Here is a 24824-nt window from a genome sequence, read left to right as displayed (position 1 = left end):
AGACCTGACTGCCCTTAACCAACACAAAAACATTCTATGGCGTTCTGCATTAGCATCGAACAGCCCCCGTGATATGCAGCTGTTTAGGGAAGCTAGAAACCATTATACACAGGCAGTTAGAAAAGCCAAGGCTAGCTTTTTCAAGCAGAAATTTGCTTCCTGCAACACTAACTCAAAAAAGTTCTGGGACACTGTAAAGTCCATGGAGAATAAGAACACCTCCTCTCAGCTGCCCACTGCACTGAAGATAGGAAACACTGTCACCACTGATAAATCCACCATAATTGATAATTTCAATAAGCATTTTTCTACGGCTGGCCATGCTTTCCACCTGGCTACTCCTACCCCGGTCAACAGCACTGCACCCCCAACAGCAACTCGCCCAAGCCTTCCCCATTTCTCCTTCTCCCAAATCCATTCAGCTGATGTTCTGAAAGAGCTGCAAAATCTGGACCCCTACAAATCAGCCGGGCTAGACAATCTGGACCCTTTCTTTCTAAAATTATCTGCTGAAATTGTTGCCACCCCTATTACTAGCCTGTTCAACCTCTCTTTCGTGTCGTTCCCAAAGATTGGAAAGCAGCTGCGGTCATCCCCCTCTTCAAAGGGGGGGACACTCTTGACCCAAACTGCTACAGACCTATATCTATCCTACCATGCCTTTCTAAGGTCTTCGAAAGCTAAGTCAACAAAAAGATTACCGACCATTTCGAATCTCACCATACCTTCTCTGCTATGCAATCTGGTTTCAGAGCTGGTCATGGGTGCACCTCAGCCACGCTCAAGGTCCTAAACGATATCTTAACCGCCATCGATAAGAAACATTACTGTGTAGCCGTATTCATTGATCTGGCCAAGGCTTTCGACTCTGTCAATCACCACATCCTCATCGGCAGACTCGACAGCCTTGGTTTCTCAAATGATTGCCTCGCCTGGTTCACCAACTACTTCTCTGATAGAGTTCAGTGTGTCAAATCGGAGGGTCTGCTGTCTGGACCTCTGGCAGTCTCTGGCGGTGCCACAGGGTTCAATTCTTGGACCGACTCTCTTCTCTGTATACATCAATGAGGTCGCTCTTGCTGCTGGTGAGTCTCTGATCCACCTCTACGCAGACGACACCATTCTGTATACTTCCGGCCCTTCTTTGGACACTGTGTTAACAACCCTCCAGGCAAGCTTCAATGCCATACAACTCTCCTTCCGTGGCCTCCAATTGCTCTTAAATACAAGTAAAACTAAATGCATGCTCTTCAACCGATCGCTACCTGCACCTACCCGCCTGTTCAACATCACTACTCTGGACGGCTCTGACTTAGAATACGTGGACAACTACAAATACTTAGGTGTCTGGTTAGACTGTAAACTCTCCTTCCAGACCCATATCAAACATCTCCAATCCAAAGTTATATCTAGAATTGGCTTCCTATTTCGCAACAAAGCATCCTTCACTCATGCTGCCAAACATACCCTTGTAAAACTGACCATCCTACCAATCCTCGACTGTCATTTACAAAATAGCCTCCAATACCCTACTCAACAAATTGGATGCAGTCTATCACAGTGCCATCCGTTTTGTCACCAAAGCCCCATATACTACCCACCATTGCGACCTGTACGCTCTCGTTGGCTGGCCCTCGCTTCATACTCGTCGCCAAACCCACTGGCTCCATGTCATCTACAAGACCCTGCTAGGTAAAGTCCCCCCTTATCTCAGCTCGCTGGTCACCATAGCATCTCCCACCTGTAGCACACGCTCCAGCAGGAATATCTCTCTAGTCACCCCCAAAACCAATTCTTTCTTTCAATTCCTTCCAGTTCTCTGCTGCCAATGACTGGAACGAACTACAAAAATCTCTGAAACTGGAAACACTTATCTCCCTCACTAGCTTTAAGCACCAACTGTCAGAGCAGCTCACATATTACTGCACCTGTACATAGCCCACCTATAATTTAGCCCAAACAACTACCTCTTTCCCAACTGTATTTTATTTATTTATTTTGCTCCTTTGCACCCCATTATTTTTATTTCTACTTTGCACATTCTTCCATTGCAAAACTACCATTCCAGTGTTTTACTTGCTATATTGTATTTACTTTGCCACCATGGCCTTTTTTGCCTTTACCTCCCTTCTCACCTCATTTGCTCACATTGTATATAGACTTGTTTATACTGTATTATTGACTGTATGTTTGTTTTACTCCATGTGTAACTCTGTGTCGTTGTATCTGTCGAACTGCTTTGCTTTATCTTGGCCAGGTCGCAATTGTAAATGAGAACTTGTTCTCAACTTGCCTACCTGGTTAAATAAAGGTCAAATAAATAAATAAAAAAGGGCGAGCGGGTTTAGGGTCATGAAATATTGTGTGGATGAAGGGCGGGTGGGTGGTGGTGGGTTGAATAAAGAGAAATCAATGCATTAAAAATCCATAAATGTATAATTCTTGTGCAATTAAAATCTATAGACTACAGTAAGGTTGTTTTTTCATTCTTTTTACCTGTCATTAGTACGTAAACCTAAGCTTTAGGGCCTAAATGTACACGTGCCAAATACACGCCAATCACCAAATGCTTTTGGGAATTTAAGGGAAAAAAAGTTAACTGAAAAAAAAAAGTCCACTGAGGCAAAAAGGACAATGTCAGCATTGAATTCAATAATAGAAACGCTGCAAATGGAGAGTTGAAAATAAAGAGAAGGAGAGGCCAGAAAAGTAATGTTTGGGAAAGATTTGTTGAAGTGGTAAAAGAGGATGATGACAGTGCCAGCTATGTTATGTGTGATGATGGTGAGAGGCGCTATACAAATTCCACAAGGCAGGGACTTCAAATATGCACGTCAAAGGGAACTGTACTGTTTAGATGGGTTAAATGGAATAGAAACTGAAATCTGGACACTGGTTATAGGAATATATCCTCTCACTTGGCCTAATAGGAATTCATGCAGAATGAAGCATTTCTTGCTGTAAAATGATACATTTTGACTCAGGAACAGGAGTGGAGGAATATGATTTCTTTCTTTCAGCATCTTGAGAGAATGAATGCGAGGTTAGGGACCGTCTGTAAATGTGCTATCTTTATCAGCATCATCAAATCTGATAGCATTTCAACCACCTAAAATATGCCTCCATGTCGAACTGAAATCTTATCAGAAACATGTTGGTTCGTATTCACATGCTTTTAATTTCCTTAAAACCGATGCCATTAAAAAAAAATATATATATAGATATATGTTATTTCATTTTCTCCCTGGTCCCTAAACGTCTGCTGTGCAAGACAAGCAGAGAGGAAAGAGAAAACTTTACCGATGTCAACTACATTGAAGCAGTCATCGATATCTAACATTATTCTGGTGAGCAAGAGTTTATTTTGTCTTCTAGGGCATAAATGACAGAAGAGAAGCTGCATGTATGTAATTATAGACATGTTGACTAACAAATAGACCAAAATGTTGGAAATTATATGCACACATTCTTCTTCCATAATCTGACTGTACAGTGCATTTTCTATTTGCGGGTTAAGGTTGGGTGTGACCTCACTTGATCACATATAGTTGAGGGGTTGAGGATGGGTTATTAGCAGGCGGCTTCGGGGGAACAAACAGCTGACCTGCGCATCACTAACACACATAATATAGTACCACATGTAATATAGTAACCAACTCACTGGCTTTGCGAGCCTTGCGGGCAAGAGCAGCAGCCAACTCATTCTGGACCTGTAGGGGTAGAACATACAGCAAACTCAATGACAGCTCCTGTCAAACAGGCAGACAGGCACGCACACACACACACACACACACACACACACACACACACACACACACACACACACACACACACACCGTGGAGGTGAGTCTCTCTAGTGCTTTCATCTGGAGAAAGCTGTCCCCGCAGACATCTCTGTTCCCCTCCGAGTCCTCCTCAGACCTACAACACACACACACACACACACACACACACACACACACACACACTTTTTAAAAAATGATAATGTGCAAATATTGTTCAATCCAGGTGCGCAAAGAGGATTACCCAGGAAGATTGCCGAAGGTGATTCTAACATGTGTGTGAATACTTACAGTACCAGTCAAAATACACTCATTCAAGGGTTTTTCTTTATTTTTACTATTTTCTACATTATAGAAAAATAGTAAAGACATAACTATGAAATAACAAATATGGAATCATGTAGTAACCAAAAAAGTGTTAAACAAATCTAAATATATGTTATATTCTTCAAAGTAGCCACCCTTTGCCTTGATGACAGCTTTGCACACTCTTGGCATTCTCTCAACCAGCTACATGAGGTAGTCACCTGGAATGCATTTCAATTAACAGGTGTACCTTGTTAAAAAGTTAAAAAATATGTATTTTAATAACACTTTTCTACATGATTCCATTTGTGCTATTACATAGTTTTGACATTGTCACTATTATTCTACAATGTAGAAAATAGTCACACACAAAAAACATTTTTTAATGAGTAGGTGTCCAAACTTTTGACTGGTACTGTATGTAAATAAGATATTTCTGTACTTCATTTTCAATAAATTTGCTAAGATTTCTAAAAACATGTTTTCACTTTGTCATTATGGGGTATTGTGTGTAGATGCGTGAGAGAAACAATTGAATCCATTCTTAATTCAGGCTGTAACAACACACATTTTGGAATAAGTCAAGGGCTATGAATATTTTCTAAAGGCACTCTAGTTGAATAGCCCTGCTCTACTGGTCTCTCTGTTGGTACCTCTACTGCCACCTCAACTGCTACTGGATCTAAACAGGAAACAAGACCTTGTTCTCTCCTCTCTTTTCCTCCTTCTGTCTGTGTGTGTGAGTGTGTGTGTATGTGCATACAGGTTTTTTTCTGTGTGTGTGTGTGTGTGTGTGTATATCAACAGGACAGTGTTTTAGGGTAAACTACTCTCTTTAGCAGCAGAACAAAGTGCCCTCAGGCCTCTGATGTAATGTGTTGTCTTTTAGAAGACACATTTTGTATACTACAGTCTCTCTCTCTCTATCACACACACACCTTCCCACTGTTCCCAGAATAATTTGCATATCATTTACATTTTTTCTGTGGCTTCAGTTGCGAAGGAGAAAGAGTCTGTGTGTGCATGTGTGTGTGGATGTGTGTGCGGGAGAGCGTGTCATCTGATAAACCATGATGGATGCAGTAGCAGGACAGATAGTGATGGCATCACACTCTCCCTTTCCCTCCCTCCCTCCTTCCAGCTCTACCTCCTGACTACACAGAAGAGGACAAGGCGAGGGGAGGAGAGGAAGGGGTGGTTAGAGTTTATCTCTCCCTCTCTGTCTTTGTGCCTCCCTATTCTCTGTCGTCGGAAGTTATCATTTCTCTCGCTCCCCCTGTTTTTTCCCCTATCTCTCCAGTTCGCTCTCCTCTCTCATTCTTCCTCTCTCTGAGTGACATATTGAGTTCAGTAGCAGGCTCAGTTGGAATGCCACACGGATGAGTTGGAATTCTATCTGAGGGAACTGGAATTCTGTGTGACACTCGGAACACCCCCCCCCAACACGGACCCAGCTTCAGCTATAAAGAGAGAGTCTATTGAAGAGATGTGTGTGTGTCTGTCTAAGGGATTAACAATATGTAGCGAGATTAGAGATAAATCTTGTCAAGAGTTGGAACACTGCTTTCATTTATGTTCTGGTGTATGTGTGTCTCTTATAACACACACACACACACACACACACACACACACACACACACACACACACACACACACACACACACACACACACACACACACACACACACGGTGATGGTCATGGAACACACAGGCAACACTGGGTCACGTTCACACACACGTTCCCACACAATTACCCAGTTCTGAACTGGACATATGGGACGAGCTGTAGGAGGAGCCTAACAGCCTCTGGCCACGCCTCCTTCTCCAGGCCGCAGAACTCGCAGGCTGCAGACTCACACTCCTCAAAGCTGAACTGGTAGTAGGAGTTAGAGTCCCCAAACACCACACGCTGGTCCACTGAAACACACATACAGATAGACTCAGATGAAATGCCAGGGTAAGAAGAAGAGTGTGTGTGTGTGTGTGTGTGTGTGTGTGTATGTGTGTGTGTGTGTGTATATACTCACCAGACAGTAGGATGCCCAGCTCCAGTAGGACCTGCCAGACGCGCACGGCCATACTCCGACAGCGCACGTACACACACTGCTCACACAGCCACTGGACCAGCTCTACACCCACGTAGCTCCGCCTGGACACACCCACACACACACCCACCCACACCCACACACACACCCACCCACACACACACACACACACCCACACCGGGGTTTCCGTTAGCTGGTAATAGCCGGCTTTTGGCCATAAAAAAAATGAAAAGATGTTAAATAAAATTGTCCGGGAGAAGAAAAAAATAATGCTTTTGTACTTATTAATTGATGTAAATACATTGGACCGGTCATGCTTATCGGTCTATTTGCATTATTTTGTGGCGTGTGTGTATATTGGTTATGCATCTTATTTATCCCACACACAGCATACAGATTCAATCGAGGGAAAAAATATTTGGAAAGCAAATGGCTATTGCTGTAAAGAGAAGACAATGAATAGACACTAATCAGTATTTTAGTTGAGCGAAAAAACAATAGGCCTATAGTGTATCTTATCAGCACCAGTGGAGAACATCGACCATGTCCCCGGTGAGTGCGCACATCCACTCTTTATCGTTATTGGGTCAGTGCCACTTAAAAGTTAGTTTTTGGACAATAACTTCCTCCTCCAGTTTAGATGGATGTTATATTGTATTCATGTCTCCCCTTCTCATAGGCCTATTATATGGACAAAGTAGATGTGATTGATTGTTTGTCAGTGTCAGCGGAGTAGGCTACCCTGGAATTTGTCTAATTAAAATAGATTCTGCTAATGTCTCCAGTCATATAAAGTGTATTAGAATTGCATGAAATGTGTTTTTCCAGTCCAAAGAAAGAAGAAATGATAGCCTATAGTCCAGGCCTCTACTCTGGCAGTGTCAGAGGAAGACTCAAGTCATAGACTGTTCTCTCTGCTACTGCACGGCAAGCGGTACCGGAGCATCAAGTCTGTGACCTAAAGGCCCCTGAACAGCTGGTCCCGCCTTTGCTGCTATAACAGCCTCCACTCTTCTGGGGAGGCTTTCCACTAGATGTTGGAACGTTGCTGCGGGGACATGTTTCCATTAGTGAGGTTGAGCACTGATGTTGGGCGATTAGGCCTGGCTCGCAGTCGGTGTTCCAATTCATCCCAAAGGTGTTCGAAGGGGTTAAGGTCAGGGCTTGGTGCAGACACTTCCACACCGATCTTAACAAACCATTTCTGTATGGACCTCGCTTTGTGCACGGGAGCATTATCATGCTGAAACAGGAAAGGGCTTTCCCCAAACTGTTGGCACAAAGTTGGAAGCACAGAATCATCTAGAATGTCATTGTCTAAAGGGCTTAGCCCGAACCATGAAAAACAGCCCCAAAGCATTATTCCACCTCTACCAAACCTTACAGTTGGCACTATGCATTGGGACAGATAGCATTCTCCTGGCATCCATCAAACACAGATTCATCCATCGGACTGCCAGATGGTGAAGAGTAATTCCTGTACCCCTTCAAACATTCAACCTCCAGCCGGGTACCCCCTCTAGCACCAGGGTCAGCGCACTCTCAAATGTTATTTTTTGCCATCATTGTAGCCTGCCACACACACTACATTTATTACACATAAGAATGAGTGTGAGTTTGTCACAACCCGGCTCGTGGGAAGTGACAAAGAGCTCTTATAGGACCAGGGCACAAATAATAATATTATAATAATCAATAATTTGGCTATTTATTTAACCATCTACATATAAAACCATATTTTGTTCATCAAAAATTGTGAATAACTCACCACAGGTGAATGAGAAAGGTGTGCTTGAAAGGATGCACATAACTCCACAATGTTGGGCTGCATTGGAGAGAGTCTCAGTCTTAAATCATTGTCCACACACAGTCTGTGCCTGTATTTAGTGTTAATGCTAGTGAAGGTCGAGAATCCACTCTCACGTAGGTACGTGGTTGCAAAGGGCATCAGTGTCTTAACAGAGCGATTTGCCAAGGCAGGATACTCTGAGTGCAGCCCAATCCAGAAATCTGACAGTAGCTTCTGATTAAATTCAATTTTCACAGAACTGCTTGTTGCAATTTCAATGAGGCTCTCTTATTCAGATATCGGTAAGTGGACTGGAGGCAGGGCATGAAAGGGTTCATGTTCGTTTTGTCCGTTTCGGGAAAGTACCTGCGTAATTGCGGACCCATCTCAATCAGGAGCTTCGCTATATCACATTTGACATTGTCCGTAAGCTTGTGTTCATTTGCACACAAAAAATCATACAATGATGGAAAGACCTGTGTGTTGTCCTTGTTAATGCAGACAGAAAAGAGCTCCAACTTCTTAATCATAGCCTCAATTTGGTCCCTCACATTGAATATAGTTGAAAAGAGTCACTGTAATCCTAGATTCAGATCATTCAGGCAATAAAAAACATCACCCAGATTGGCCAGTCGTGTGAGGAACTCGTCATCATGCAAACAGTCAGACAAGTGAAAATGATGGTCAGTAAAGAAAACTTTAAGATCATTTCTCAATTAAATTTTTTTTTGTCAATACTTTGCCCCTTGATAACCAGCGCACTTCTGTATGTTGTAAAAGCGTTACATGGTCGCTACCCATATCATTGCATAATGCAGAAAATAAACAAGAGTTCAGGGGCCTTGCTTTAACAAAGTTAACCATTTTCACTGTAGTGTCCAAAATGTCTTTCAAGCTGTCAGGCATTCCCTTGGCAGCAAGAGCCTCTCAATGGATGCTGCAGTGTACCCAAGAGCCTCTCGGTGGATGCTGCAGTGTACCCAAGAGCCTCTCGGTGGATGCTGCAGTGTACCCAATTGATGTCGGGAGCAACTGCTTACACGCACGTTACCACTCCACTATGTCTCCCTGTCAATGGCTTTTGTGCCATCAGTACAGATACCAACACATCTTGACCACCAAAGTCCATTTGACGTCACAAAGCTGCCCAGTACTTTAAAAATATCCTCTCCTGTTGTCTTGGTTTCCAGTGGTTTGCAGAAGAGGATGTCTTCCACTGGGGGGGCAAGTAGCCGAGTGGTTAGAATGTTGGACTTGTAACCGAAAGGTTGCAAGATTGAATCGCAGAGCTGACAAGGTAAAAATCTGTTGTTCTGCCCCTGAACAAGTCAGTAACCTACTGTTCCTAGGCTGTCATTGAAAATAAGAATTTGTTCTTAACTGACTTGCCTAGTTAAATAAAACTTAAATAAAAATGTAACGGACATATACCAGCAGCTATGCCACTCGGTAGTGGTTAGAACAGGCAAGCCCAATACTATTGATATGGTGAGCTACCAAGTGGTTAGAACAGGCAAGCCCAATACTATTGATATGGTGAGCTACCAAGTGGTTAGAACAGGCAAGCCCAATACTATTGATATGGTGAGCTACCGAGTGGTTAGAACAGGCAAGCCCAATACTATTGATATGGTGAGCTACCAAGTGGTTAGAACAGGCAAGCCCAATACTATTGATATGGTGAGCTACCGAGTGGTTAGAACAGGCAAGCCCAATACTACTGATATGGTGAGCTACCGAGTGGTTAGAACAGGCAAGCCCCAATACTATTGATATGGTGAGCTACCAAGTGGTTAGAACAGGCAAGCCCAATACTATTGATATGGTGAGCTACCGAGTGGTTAGAACAGGCAAGCCCAATACTATTGATATGGTGAGCTACCAAGTGGTTAGAACAGGCAAGCCCAATACTATTGATATGGTGAGCTACCAAGTGGTTAGAACAGGCAAGCCCAATACTATTGATATGGTGAGCTACCAAGTGGTTAGAACAGGCAAGCCCAATACTATTGATATGGTGAGCTACCGAGTGGTTAGAACAGGCAAGCCCAATACTATTGATATGGTGAGCTACCAAGTGGTTAGAACAGGCAAGCCCAATACTATTGATATGGTGAGCTACCAAGTGGTTAGAACAGGCAAGCCCAATACTATTGATATGGTGAGCTACCAAGTGGTTAGAACAGGCAAGCCCAATACTATTGATATGGTGAGCTACCAAGTGGTTAGAACAGGCAAGCCCAATACTATTGATATGGTGAGCTACCAAGTGGTTAGAACAGGCAAGCCCAATACTATTGATATGGTGAGCTACCAAGTGGTTAGAACAGGCAAGCCCAATACTATTGATATGATGAGCTACCGAGTGGTTAGAACAGGCAAGCCCAATACTATTGATATGGTGAGCTACCAAGTGGTTAGAACAGGCAAGCCCAATACTATTGTGGACGCTTCAATTTTTCAAATTGTCATGTTTAGTTTCTAAATGTCTGCGCAAGAGTGAAGGTTTCCCGCGAGTGAGTATCAGTTAATGTGATTGGATGTTAATTATTTGACTAGGCTACCTGTATTTGACATTGTGTTGTTATTTCGCTGAACACTAGATGGTTTAATTTTGGGGGGGGGCAGTGAAACGAGGCTACTCAGGTGAGACAAAAACCTCACCCAAATGTATAGCCCTGTTGGAAAATATAAATGGACAGTTTGAAATTTTGAAGACCTATTTTTTTTTTGTTATTTTTTTTTTTAAATCCAGTTTGGGAATGCCTGCTCTAGAGAACGTGTTTCCACTGAGTCCAATGGCGACGACCTTTACACCACTCCACACGACGCTTGGCATTGAGCATGGTGATCTTAGGCTTGTGTACGGCTGCTCAGCCATGGAAACCCATTTCATGAAGCACTGACTAACAGTTTTTGTGCTGACGTTGCTTCCAGAGGCAGTTTGTAACTCGGTAGTGAGTGTTGCAACCGAGGACAGGAGCAACGCGCTTCAGCGGTCCCGTTCTGTGAGCTTGTGTGGCCTGCCACTTCGCAGCTGATCCGTTGTTGCTCCTAGACATTTCGACTTCACAATAACAGCACTTACACAGTTGACAGGGGAAGCTCTAGCTTAGCAGAAATTTGAAGAACTGACTTGTTGGAAAGGTGGCATCCTGTGACGGTGTCATGTGGAAAGTCAATGAGCTCTTCAGTAAGACCATTCTACTGCCAATGTTTGTCTATGGAGATTGCATGGCTGTGTTCTAAATTTTGTACACCTGTCAGCAACGAGATGAAATAGCCAAATCCACTAATTTGAAGAGGTATCATATAGTGTATGTCCTGTTTGCCTAGTCACTTTTTACCCCTACCCACATATGACCTAATTTACCTCAACTACCTTGTACCCCTGCACATTGACGTGGTACTGGTACTCCTTGTGTATAGCCTTGTTATTGTTTTTATTGTGTTACTATTTATTTGATTTATTTAGAAAAGATTTCTCTTACTTTTTAACTCCGCACTGTTGGGAAGTAAGACTTCACTGTAAAGTCTACACTTGTTGTACTGTATATAACTGAAATCCTGACACACACAGTATCAATACACACGCACACAGTATCAATACACATGCACACAGTATCAATACACACGCACACAGCATCAATACACACGCACACAGTATCAATACACAGTATCAATACACACGCACACAGTATCAATACACAGTATCAATACACACACACACAGTATCAATACACACAGTATCAATACACACGCACACAGTATCAATACACACGCGCACAGTATCAATACACACAGTATCAATACACACGCACACAGTATCAATACACACGCACACAGTATCAATACACACGCACACAGTATCAATACACACGCACACAGTATCAATACACATGCACACAGTATCAATACACACAGTATCAATACACATGCACACAGTATCAATACACACAGTATCAATACACACAGTATCAATACACATGCACACAGTATCAATACACACACACAGTATCAATACACACGCAGACAGTATCAATACACATGCACACAGTATCAATACACAGTATCAATACACATGCACACAGTATCAATACACACGCACACAGTATCAATACACAGTATCAATACACACGCACACAGTATCAATACACATGCACACAGTATCAATACACACAGTATCAATACACACGCACACAATATCAATACACACGCACACAGTATCAATACACACGCACACAGTATCAATACACACGCACACAGTATCAATACACACAGTATCAATACACATGCACACAGTATCAATACACAGTATCAATACACACGCGCACAGTATCAATACACACGCGCACAGTATCAATACACACGCACACAGTATCAATACACACAGTATCAATACACACAGTATCAATACACACACACAGAGTATCAATACACACGCACACAGTATCAATACACACAGTATCAATACACACACACACAGTATCAATACACAGTATCAATACACACGCACACAGTATCAATACACACGCACACAGTATCAATACACACGCACACAGTATCAATACACACAGTATCAATACACACGCACACAGTATCAATACACACGCACACAGTATCAATACACACGCACACAGTATCAATACACAGTATCAATACACACGCACACAGTATCAATACACACAGTATCAATACACACGCACACAGTATCAATACACACGCACACAGTATCAATACACACGCACACAGTATCAATACACATGCACAGTATCAATACACATGCACAGTATCAATACACACGCATACAGTATCAATACACACGCACACAGTATCAATACACAGTATCAATACACATGCACACAGTATCAATACACAGTATCAATACACATGCACACAGTATCAATACACAGTATCAATACACATGCACACAGTATCAATACACACGCACACAGTATCAATACACATGCACAGTATCAATACACATGAACACAGTATCAATACACACGCACACAGTATCAATACACACGCACACAGTATCAATACACATGCACAGTATCAATACACACGCATACAGTATCAATACACACGCACACAGTATCAATACACATGCACACAGTATCAATACACACACATACAGTATCAATACACACGCACACAGTATCAATACACACACATACAGTATCAATACACACGCACACAGTATCAATACACACACATACAGTATCAATACACACGCACACAGTATCAATACACATGCACAGTATCAATACACACACATACAGTATCAATACACACGCACACAGTATCAATACACAGTATCAATACACACGCACACAGTATCAATACACACGCTCACAGTATCAATACACATGCACAGTATCAATACACACGCATACAGTATCAATACACACGCACACAGTATCAATACACATGCACACACACACATCAATGTGTCCTCAGATGGCAGTTAGTGTTCAGCAGGGCACTCTGTTGGAATGGATAGCTCAGCACTGTATGTCACCATGGCAACTTCAGTTTAAAATAAAGTTCTATCCTTTTCACATTACCATGCTAATCCAAAACGTACTGCGCTGGATCAGATATTTCCATTTATTTTACCAGGTAAGTTGACTGAGAACACAGTCTCATCTACAGCAATGACCTGGGGAATAGTTGCAGGGGAGAGGAGTGGGATGAATGAGCCAATTGGAAGCCGGGGATGATTAGGTGGTATGATGGTATAATGGACAGATTGAGAATTTTGCCAGGACACCGGGGTTAACCCCCCTACTCTTACGATAAGTCCCATGGGATTTTTTGTGACCACAGAGTCAGGACACCCATTTAAAGTCCCATCCGAAAGACGGCACCCTACACAGGGTTACGTCCCAAAGCACTGCCCTGGGATATATATATAATTATGACCAGAGGAAAGAGTGCCTCGTAATGGCCCTCCAATACCACTTCCAGCAGCATCTGGCCTCCCATCCAGGGATCAACCCTGCTATGCTTCAGAGGCAAGCCAGCAGTGGGATGCTGCTGCTGGCATCATTTCACATTGTCAGCACTTTTTCTGGCAACTGTGGAGCAAACTCAAGGACCCGAGTTTGGTGTTGCCATGGTGACACCAAGCACCTGCACAAGGCTACAATGAAGGACATACATCATCAGTTTTAGAACTAAACATAATTCAACAGCAACAAAAACACTCACACTCTCTCTGTTTCTCTCTATGTCTATCACACTGACTCTCTCTATGTCTATCACACTGACTCTCTCTATGTCTATCACACTGACTCTCTCTATGTCTATCACACGGACTCTCTCTATGTCTATCACACTGACTCTCTCCCTGTTTCTCTATGTCTATCACACAGACTCTCTCTATGTCTATCACACTGACTCTCTCTCTGTTTCTCTCTATGTCTATTACACTGACTCTCTCTGTTTCTCTCTATGTATATCACACTGACTCTCTCTATGTCTATCACACTGGCTCTCTCTATGTCTATCACACTGACTCTCTCTCTGTTTCTCTCTATGTCTATCACACTGACTCGCTCTGTCTATCACACTTACTCTCTCTCTCTGTCTATCACACTGACTCTGTCTCTGTTTCTCTCTATGTCTATCACACCGACTCTCTCTGTCTATCACACTGACTCTCTCTCTGTTTCTCTCTATGTCTATCACACTGACTCTCTCTGTCTATCACACTGACTCTCTCTCTGTTTCTCTCTGTCTATCACACTGACTCTATGTCTATCACACGGACTCTCTCTGTTTCTCACACTGAATCTCTCTATGTCTATCACACTGACTCTCTCTATGTCTATCACACTGACTCTCTCTATGTCTATCACACGGACTCTCTCTCTGTTTCTCTCTATGTCTATCACACTGACTCTCTCTATGTCTATCACACTGACTCTCTCTATGTCTATCACACTGACTCTCTCTCTGTTTCTCTATGTCTATCACACAGACTCTCTCTGTTTCTCACACTGAATCTCTCTATGTCTATCACACTGACTCTCTCTATGTCTATCACACTGACTCTCTCTATGTCGATCACACGGACTCTCTCTCTGTTTCTCTCTATGTCTATCACACTGACTCTCTCTATGTCTATCACACTGACTCTCTCTATGTCTATCACACTGACTCTCTCTCTGTTTCTCTATGTCTATCACACAGACTCTCTCGATGTCTATCACACTGACTCTCTCTCTCTCTCTCTGTTTCTCTCTATGTCTATCACACTGACTCTCTCTCTGTCTATCACACTGACTCTCTCTCTGTTTCTCTCTGTCTATCACACTTACTCTCTCTCTCTGTCTATTACACTGACTCTGTCTATCACACAGACTCTCTCTGTCTATCACACTGACTCTCTCTCTGTTTCTCTCTATGTCTATCACACCGACTCTCTCTGTCTATCACACTGACTCTCTCTCTGTTTCTCTCTATGTCTATCACACTGACTCTCTCTGTCTATCACACTGACTCTCTCTCTGTTTCTCTCTGTCTATCACACTGACTCTCTCTCTGTTTCTCTCTGTCTATCACACTGACTCTCTCTCTGTTTCTCTCTATGTCTATCACACTGACTCTATGTCTATCACACGGACTCTCTCTGTTTCTCACACTGAATCTCTCTCTGTTTCTCTCTATGTCTATCACACTGACTCTCTCTATGTCTATCACACTGACTCTCTCTATGTCTATCACACGGACTCTCTCTCTGTTTCTCTCTATGTCTATCACACTGACTCTCTCTATGTCTATCACACTGACTCTCTCTATGTCTATCACACTGACTCTCTCCCTGTTTCTCTATGTCTATCACACAGACTCTCTCGATGTCTATCACACTGACTCTCTCTCTCTCTCTGTTTCTCTCTATGTCTATCACACTGACTCTCTCTCTGTCTATCACACTGACTCTCTCTCTGTTTCTCTCTGTCTATCACACTGACTCTATGTCTATCACACGGACTCTCTCTCTATTTCTCTCTGTCTATCACACTGACTCTCTCTCTGTTTCTCTCTGTCTATCACACTGACTATGTCTATCACACTGACTCTCTCTCTGTTTCTCTCTGTCTATCACACAGACTCTCTATGTCTATCACACTGACTCTCTCTCTGTTTCTCTCTATGTCTATCACACTGACTCTCTCTATGTCTATCACACTGACTCTCTATGTCTATCACACTGACTCTCTCTCTGTTTCGCTCTGTCTATCACACTGACTCTCTCTCTGTTTCTCTCTGTCTATCACACTGACTCTCTCTCTGTTTCTCTCTATGTCTATCACACTGACTCTCTCTATGTCTATCACACTGACTCTCTCTCTGTTTCTCTCTGTCTATCACACTGACTCTCTCTCTGTTTCTCTCTATGTCTATCACACTGACTCGCTCTCTTTCTCTCTCTGTCTATCACACTGACTCGCTCTCTTTCTCTCTATGTCTATCACACTGACTCTCTCTCTTTCTCTCTATGTCTATCACACTGACTCTCTCTCTCTGTTTATCTCTGTCTATCACACTGACTCTCTCTCTGTTTCTCTCTATCACACTAACTCTCTCTATGTCTATCACACTGACTCGCTCTCTTTCTCTCTATGTCTATCACACTGACTCTCTCTCTGTTTCTCTCTATGTCTATCACACTGACTCTCTCTCTCTGTTTATCTCTCTGTCTATCACACTGACTCTCTCTCTCTCTGTCTATCACACTGACTCTCTCTCTCTCTGTTTCTCTCTATGTCTATCACACTGACTCGCTCTCTGTTTTTCTCTATGTCTATCACACTCACACACTCAAAGATGCACACCTTATGATCCTGGCGAGGTGAATCTTGTCTTTAGCAGGGTACGGACCATGAGACAGGAACGCATTTCTCACAGCACGCCCTGCACACGGGAAACTCTGGGAGCAGGACTGACAAACATACACACGTGAGTCAAATAATACATAGTTGTTTTCACAGACGTGTTTCTCTCTGTGTGTGCGTGTGTGTGTGTGTGTGTTGACACAAGAGAACTCTGTGATGTCAGTGTAACTATTGATATTGAAACAAAACATGTAGGTGAAACAGAGGCTAGGTGAAACTATGACGTCTCCATTTTAACTTGGGTCAAGTACTATCGATATCAGGATTCTCCAACCCTGTTCCTGGAGAGCAACCGTCCACTCCAACCCTAATCTAGCACACCTGATTCTAATAATTAGCTGGTTAATAAGCTGTACCAGGTTAGTTACAAATGGGGTTGGAGTGAAAACCTGCAGCAGGGTAGCTCTCCAGGAACAGGGTTGAAGTCCCCTACATAATGTCAAATAGCCTACTTCCAAATATTTGAGGTGTAAAGGTGAGGGGATTTTGTACTTTTGGGACTATTTTAGTGAGTCCATCGTACTAATCCAACTGAAATCAAGAAAAGAGCACTAAAACAAAGTATTTGACATAAAGTATGTATTTGACCAATATGTATTTGACTATGAAGTCACACCATCTCTGTTTGCTGACGTTTCATAACCTATGCATGTGTGTGTGTGTCTCTGTGTGTGAGAGTGTGTGTACCTTGTGAACAGTAGGGCTGGTGCTGGGTCCGGGGATGGTATCCGGTGACTGCTATCGAGACACAATCAAAACACAGTCAGAACACACAGTATTAAACCACACATTTCCAGACAGTGTTTGGGTTAGGAGAGAAGTAGAGCATAAAATGCAGCCTACAAACTATGTACAGATCTATAATCTGTCTCCATCCCTCCGTGTCTCCTGACAGAGAAGGAGAAAAGACAGTCTTCTACCTCCACTTCTTCATCATCATATTTCCCCTTTGGACAGAGACATAAGAAACCAGTTTGTTACCAATATTGATCATTCAATATATCGATATTATTTGATATTGATATGAGCCAGGCATATTGTAATATCGGTTTATCCTTGCTGTTAATCTACACTATTACGTAAAAGAGCATACATGACTGTTCCTGCAAGCAAAAAATCCTCTCACAAACTCAATTTAACATAGGCCCACTGAACTGCCTGCTGATGCGCCATCAACTGGCTTCTCTTTGTATTCAAACTGGTTGGGTAGGTTAGGCCCACAGAACATTCACACTTGGTCCAACGGGCAATTAGCAAGCAATTGTCTGAACTTCCCAAAGCTGTCGAAGTCCACACAGTTGCAATGTTATTCATACAAACCGATGTAATGTCATTACCCATCACCAGTGCATATCCCCTCTCACACACACACCTCATCTCCTCCTGGACAGGATAGAAAGCAGAGCTGTGCTGTCACAGAGCCTGAGGCCACTACTGACAGAAAGAACGGGAGAGAGGTGAACAGGAGAGAGAGCAAGAGAGAAATATGGAGGGAGAGAGAAAGAAAGAAAAAGAACTGGAGAGAGATTAGACAGACAGACAGACAGAGAGAGAGAGAGAGAGAGAGAGAGAGAGAGAGAAACAGCACACCCCAACATGTTTATCTATGTGATGACTTCAAAGCGAGAAGGGTATGTGTGTCTGTGAATGAGTGTGTACTGTATGTGTGTGTGTATGTATATCTGGTACACACTCACATTTTGCAACACGCGTTGCAAAATACAGTTGCACATACGTGTTATTCAAACCTTTCGTCCAAACTGCTGTCACATCAAAGAGCTTCTCTGTAGCTAGGAACGAAACTTGGATCTATTTTAGCGCCTGGCTACGCAGACACTCGTTGACGCGAATGTAAGCCGCATCTCCCATCTCCTCATTGGTTTTTAGGAGCACTCCCCCTCAGTGGGTGATTGAAAGATCAAATCAAATTGTATTTCACACTCGCCGAATACAACAAGTCTAGACTTTTAAAAGCTTACTTACAAGCCCTTAAGCAAAAATGCAGTTTTAAGAAAAATATGAGCTAAGAAAACATTTACTAAATAAACTAAAGTTTAAAAAAGTAACACAAAATTACAATAACGTGGCTATATATACAGGGGGTACCGGTACCGAGTCAATGTGCAGGGGTACAGGTTAGTTGAGGTAATTGAGGTAATATGTACATATAGGTAGTGTTAAATTGAAGAGGTCCACACTCCAAAACATTTGGTGGTGGTAATGCACAGTGTTGTAGTAGTCGAGACCGGTCCCGGTCTTGAGTCTGGTCTCGAGACCACATAGAGTGTCTTGGCCTTGTCTCGGGGTCGGATACATTTGTACTCGGTCTTGACTGCATCTGATAATGTCTTCCCAAGACCAGCATAGCCAAAAAACAAATAATTATCAGCTCCCATTCAGCTCCCATAAAACCACTTAGCCAGGTCAAATATATACATACACTCCTTTCTTGAAACATTGATACAGTATCTTAACAGCCTTTATAACTGTTATAGACATGTTGCGCAATGGTGAACCTATAGATCTTCAGTATGTTACAGGTTAGTACAGTGGTGAACCTATAAATCTTCAGTATGTAACAGATTAGTGCAGTGGTGAACCTATAGGTCTTCAGTATGTGACAGTGATCTTCAGTATGTGACAGGTTAGTACAGTGGTGAACCTATAGGTCTTCAGTATGTAACAGGTTAGTACAGTGGTGAACCTATAGATCTTCAGTATGTAACAGGTTAGTACAGTGGTGAACCTATAGATCTTCAGTATGTAACAGGTTAGTGCAGTGGTGAACCTATAGATCTTCAGTATGTAACAGGTTAGTACAGTGGTGAACCTATAGATCTTCAGTATGTAACAGGTTAGTACAGTGGTGAACCTATAGGCCTTCAGTATGTGACAGGTTAGTACAGTGGTGAACCTATAGATCTTCAGTATGTAACAGGTTAGTACAGTGGTGAACCTATAGGCCTTCAGTATGTGACAGGTTAGTACAGTGGTGAACCTATAGATCTTCAGTATGTAACAGGTTAGTACAGTGGTGAACCTATAGATCTTCAGTGTGTGACAGGTTAGTACAGTGGTGAACCTATAGGTCTTCAGTATGTAACAGGTTAGTACAGTGATGAACCTATAGATCTTCAGTATGTGACAGGTTAGTACAGTGGTGAACCTATAGATCTTCAGTATGTAACAGGTTAGTACAGTGATGAACCTATAGATCTTCAGTATGTGACAGGTTAGTACAGTGGTGAACCTATAGATCTTCAGTATGTAACAGGTTAGTGCAGTGGTGAACCTATAGGTCTTCAGTATGTGACAGTGATCTTCAGTATGTGACAGGTTAGTACAGTGGTGAACCTATAAGTCTTCAGTATGTGACAGTGATCTTCAGTATGTGACAGGTTAGTACAGTGGTGAACCTATAGGCCTTCAGTGTGTGACAGGTTAGTACAGTGGTGAGCCTATAGGTCTTCAGTATGTGACAGGTTAGTACAGTGGTGAACATATAGGTCTTCAGTATGTGACAGGTTAGTACAGTGGTGAACCTATAGGCCTTCAGTATGTAACAGGTTAGTACAATGGTGAACCTATAGACCTTCAGTGTGTGAAAGGTTAGTACAGTGGTGAACCTATAGGTCTTCAGTATGTGACAGGTTAGTACAGTGATGAACCTATAGATCTTCAGTATGTGACAGGTTAGTACAGTGGTGAACCTATAGATCTTCAGTATGTAACAGGTTAGTACAGTGATGAACCTATAGATCTTCAGTATGTGACAGGTTAGTACAGTGGTGAACCTATAGGTCTTCAGTATGTGACAGTGATCTTCAGTATGTGACAGGTTAGTACAGTGGTGAACCTATAGGTCTTCAGTATGTGACAGTGATCTTCAGTATGTGACAGGTTAGTACAGTGGTGAACCTATAGGTCTTCAGTATGTGACAGGTTAGTACAGTGGTGGACCTATAGGTCTTCAGTATGTAACAGGTTAGTACAGTGGTGAACATATAGGTCTTCAGTGTGTGACAGTGATCTTCAGTATGTGACAGGTTAGTACAGTGGTGAACCTATAGGTCTTCAGTATGTAACAGGTTAGTACAGTGGTGAACCTATAGGTCTTCAGTATGTGACAGTGATCTTCAGTATGTGACAGGTTAGTACAGTGGTGAACCTATAGGTCTTCAGTATGTAACAGGTTAGTACAGTGGTGAACCTATAGGTCTTCAGTATGTAACAGGTTAGTACAGTGGTGAACCTATAAGTCTTCAGTATGTGACAGTGATCTTCAGTATGTGACAGGTTAGTACAGTGGTGAACCTATAGGTCTTCAGTATGTGACAGTGATCTTCAGTATGTGACAGGTTAGTACAGTGGTGAACCTATAGGTCTTCAGTATGTGACAGGTTAGTACAGTGGTGAACCTATAGGTCTTCAGTATGTAACAGGTTAGTACAGTGGTGAACCTATAGGTCTTCAGTGTGTGACAGGTTTGTGATTCTGAAAGGACCGTAATACCAGCGCACTAATGTAGGAGAGTACACTTTTTGTAAAACACAAAGGGCCAGTGGTCTAGTTGAGGGTATATGCAGGTATAAGCCATATACCCACTTTTGTTTTAGTGGGCATTGATTATACTCTTAATCCCTACTGATGTGTATCAAAGTAGTGTAGTGGAGGTGTACGACTTATCAATTATGTAGTATAATAGAGAAATCATGCACAAAGTAGCCTACACAATCGCAAAGTACGTGAAATATATTCACATGGGTGCCGCACACATAGGCAGCAACTGTGCAGCTCTCAACTGCTTTTGGCATGGAGCAGCTCACAGAAGAATGACATCGGTATCCGGTAGGGTAGGAAAGACGTTTCAACTTATGATATCTACCAGTAAATGCTAACTAAGGCAACAATGGGTACGCAAAAAAGTTTTGTCCCAAGTGTTGGTTAGTAGGCTATTTGTGATGCGCAATTGTCATCATGCACTGTTTGAAACAGGGGTGTAGACATGGATGGGCCTAGATGGACAGAGGCCCACCCACTGGGGAGCCAGGCTCTGACTGGCCCACACAACCAGATTGATGTGGTTTAAGCATTGTTGTGGATGAGAGTGAAAATCTGAAAAATCTATAGGAAAACTCATTTAAAAAACCATAGGAAAACATGATTTTTCACACAAGGTGCCTTTCCTTCACTGGGTGGGAAATGTGTAAACTTTTTGGCAAAATGTTAATATATCCACTTCTCCAGCTACCACTGCACCAGTGCACCAGTGCATAGGGCCGATGGAAAGACAGGATAAGCAGTCCATAAACTCAGACATAATAATCCAGTAGGTCCCAATCATAAGAACACAAAAACACAACCATTAAGCATTTCCCAATCAAAATGTACAACTATTACTTCCATTGCAAAAAACATTTCACGTTTAGCACAGTAACCGGTGACAAAGTTTAAAGTGGAATTGACAGAGTTTTAACTACTTTGCAGATATCAAACAAACAGACAATCATAATATCAGTCAAAAATATCAAATTCCCAGTTTATGCTAAAAAAACTACTTTATAAGAGGTTTTAAAAATAGGTTCAATTTGACTCAACGTTCCATGACGTACACTAAGGCATTGTTGGCAGATAGATGGATGCAGTTCAATGCATGATTCATATAATTCACCAATACATTTCTTGGTAGTCCAACAAATATTGCTATCAGGTTGTGAATCACAGATGTAACTAAGGCTGGGATTGTCAATACAATCAAAATATCAAGGGCAACGATCACAAGTCAGTCATAATGTGGCTAACAGGCTAGCGTATCTATTTATGTAGCAAGCTAAAAACACAGAGCTTAACATTAGCTAGATAGCTAGCTAGCTGCTAGGAGGAGATCATGTCATGCCATTGGAGTGGGTGAGCGACTGACTTTTCCAACTTATATCGTTTTTCAGTGGCTATAAACAGCTAGTGATGCAGGTGTCATTTGGTTAGCTTGCAAGAACTTGAACGACTGTTATCCAGTTAGCATATCTCTTGCATTCGCAAATTCACTCTGGCTATCTACTCCGATTTCAGAGCACTTTCATCTGAGTATGCCAGAGTGCAGAACAACTGATGAATTTATGAACGTGCTACATCGTTCTGTGTAAACTCCGGTCCTGAATAAGAGATAGTTTATTAGGTTTTATTTACTGCAGTGTCTATTAATTGTCCAAATGCACAGCCGCTTTCCCACGCTATATTGCTATAGAATTTCCACAAATGCCTTAGTATGACCATATCTAAGTGGTCGCTTGTCAGGAAATGTCAAATTCTTCCTGAACAGATTTGAATAAGATTTTATGTTGCTAAAATGCTGTCAGTTCCACTTTAATTTCAACAATGTTTCACAAACATATTTTCAAAGATATGGCTAACAACAGCAAGCTTGCTGCAATAAAAAACACAGTTCCACTCACCAGATAATGATAATTTGAAACTTCTTGTTGAAAGTTATTCTTGAAAAAGGAGAAGCTAACAAATTTGTCACGCCCTGACCTTAGTTATCTATGTTTTCTGTATTATTTTGGTCAGGTCAGGGTGTGACGAGGGTGGGTATGTGTGTTTTCGACTTGTCTAGGGTTTTTGTATATCTATGCGGTTTTGGTATGTCTAGGTAAATGTAGGTCTATGGTGGATTGAATTGGTTCCCAATCAGAGGCAGCTGTTTATCTTAACCGCCATCGATAAGAAACATTACTGTGCAGCCGTATTCATTGATCTGGCCAAGGCTTTCGACTCTGTCAATCACCATATCCTCATCGGCAGACTCGACAGCCTTGGTTTCTCAAATGATTGCCTCGCCTGGTTCACCAACTACTTCTCTGATAGAGTTCAGTGTGTCAAGTCGGAGGGTCTGCTGTCCGGACCTCTGGCAGTCTCTATGGGGGTGCCACAGGGTTCAATTCTTGGACCGACTCTCTTCTCTGTATACATCAATGAGGTCGCTCTTGCTGCTGGTGAGTCCCTGATCCACCTCTACGCAGACGACACCATTCTGTATACTTCCGGCCCTTCTTTGGACACTGTGTTAACAACCCTCCAGGCAAGCTTCAATGCCATACAACTCTCCTTCCGTGGCCTCCAATTGCTCTTAAATACAAGTAAAACTAAATGCATGCTCTTCAACCGATCGCTACCTGCACCTACCCGCCTGTCCAACATCACTACTCTGGACGGCTCTGACTTAGAATACGTGGACAACTACAAATACTTAGGTGTCTGGTTAGACTGTAAACTCTCCTTCCAGACCCATATCAAACATCTCCAATCCAAAGTTAAATCTAGAATTGGCTTCCTATTTCGCAACAAAGCATCCTTCACTCATGCTGCCAAACATACCCTTGTAAAACTGACCATCCTACCAATCCTCGACTTTGGCGATGTCATTTACAAAATAGCCTCCAATACCCTACTCAACAAATTGGATGCAGTCTATCACAGTGCAATCCGTTTTATCACCAAAGCCCCATATACTACCCACCATTGCGACCTGTACGCTCTCGTTGGCTGGCCCTCGCTTCATACTCGTCGCCAAACCCACTGGCTCCATGTCATCTACAAGACCCTGCTAGGTAAAGTCCCCCCTTATCTCAGCTCGCTGGTCACCATAGCATCTCCCACCTGTAGCACACGCTCCAGCAGGTATATCTCTCTAGTCACCCCCAAGACCAATTCTTTCTTTGGCCGCCTCTCCTTCCAGTTCTCTGCTGCCAATGACTGGAACGAACTACAAAAATCTCTGAAACTGGAAACACTTATCTCCCTCACTAGCTTTAAGCACCAACTGTCAGAGCAGCTCACAGATTACTGCACCTGTACATAGCCCACCTAAAATTTAGCCCAAACAACTACCTCTTTCCCAACTGTATTTAATTTTTATTTATTTATTTATTTTGCTCCTTTGCACCCCATTATTTTTTTATTTCTACTTTGCACATTCTTCCATTGCAAAACTACCATT

At 42.4% G+C, this 24824-nt stretch overlaps 1 protein-coding gene across 1 annotated transcript in view; it reads right to left on the bottom strand.

Moving 5' to 3' along the window:
• Nucleotides 1-24824, bottom strand: part of rapgef5a (Rap guanine nucleotide exchange factor (GEF) 5a) — a 70939-nt gene that overhangs the window by 43114 nt on the left and 3001 nt on the right. The window contains exons 2-7 of the mRNA XM_031793183.1: nucleotides 17516-17566; nucleotides 16769-16875; nucleotides 6116-6237; nucleotides 5843-6005; nucleotides 3837-3921; nucleotides 3662-3710 (exon numbers count right to left, since the gene is read on the bottom strand). Coding sequence (XP_031649043.1) covers nucleotides 3662-3710; nucleotides 3837-3921; nucleotides 5843-6005; nucleotides 6116-6237; nucleotides 16769-16875; nucleotides 17516-17566 — 577 coding nt within the window. The remainder of the gene's footprint in view (nucleotides 1-3661; nucleotides 3711-3836; nucleotides 3922-5842; nucleotides 6006-6115; nucleotides 6238-16768; nucleotides 16876-17515; nucleotides 17567-24824) is intronic.

The sequence above is a fragment of the Oncorhynchus kisutch genome, linkage group LG17 (genome assembly GCF_002021735.2).
Source record: "Oncorhynchus kisutch isolate 150728-3 linkage group LG17, Okis_V2, whole genome shotgun sequence".
Classification (NCBI taxonomy): Eukaryota; Metazoa; Chordata; class Actinopteri; order Salmoniformes; family Salmonidae; genus Oncorhynchus; species Oncorhynchus kisutch.
The sequence above is the reverse complement of the archived record's forward strand: the minus strand, read 5'-3'. Positions and strand labels throughout refer to the sequence as shown.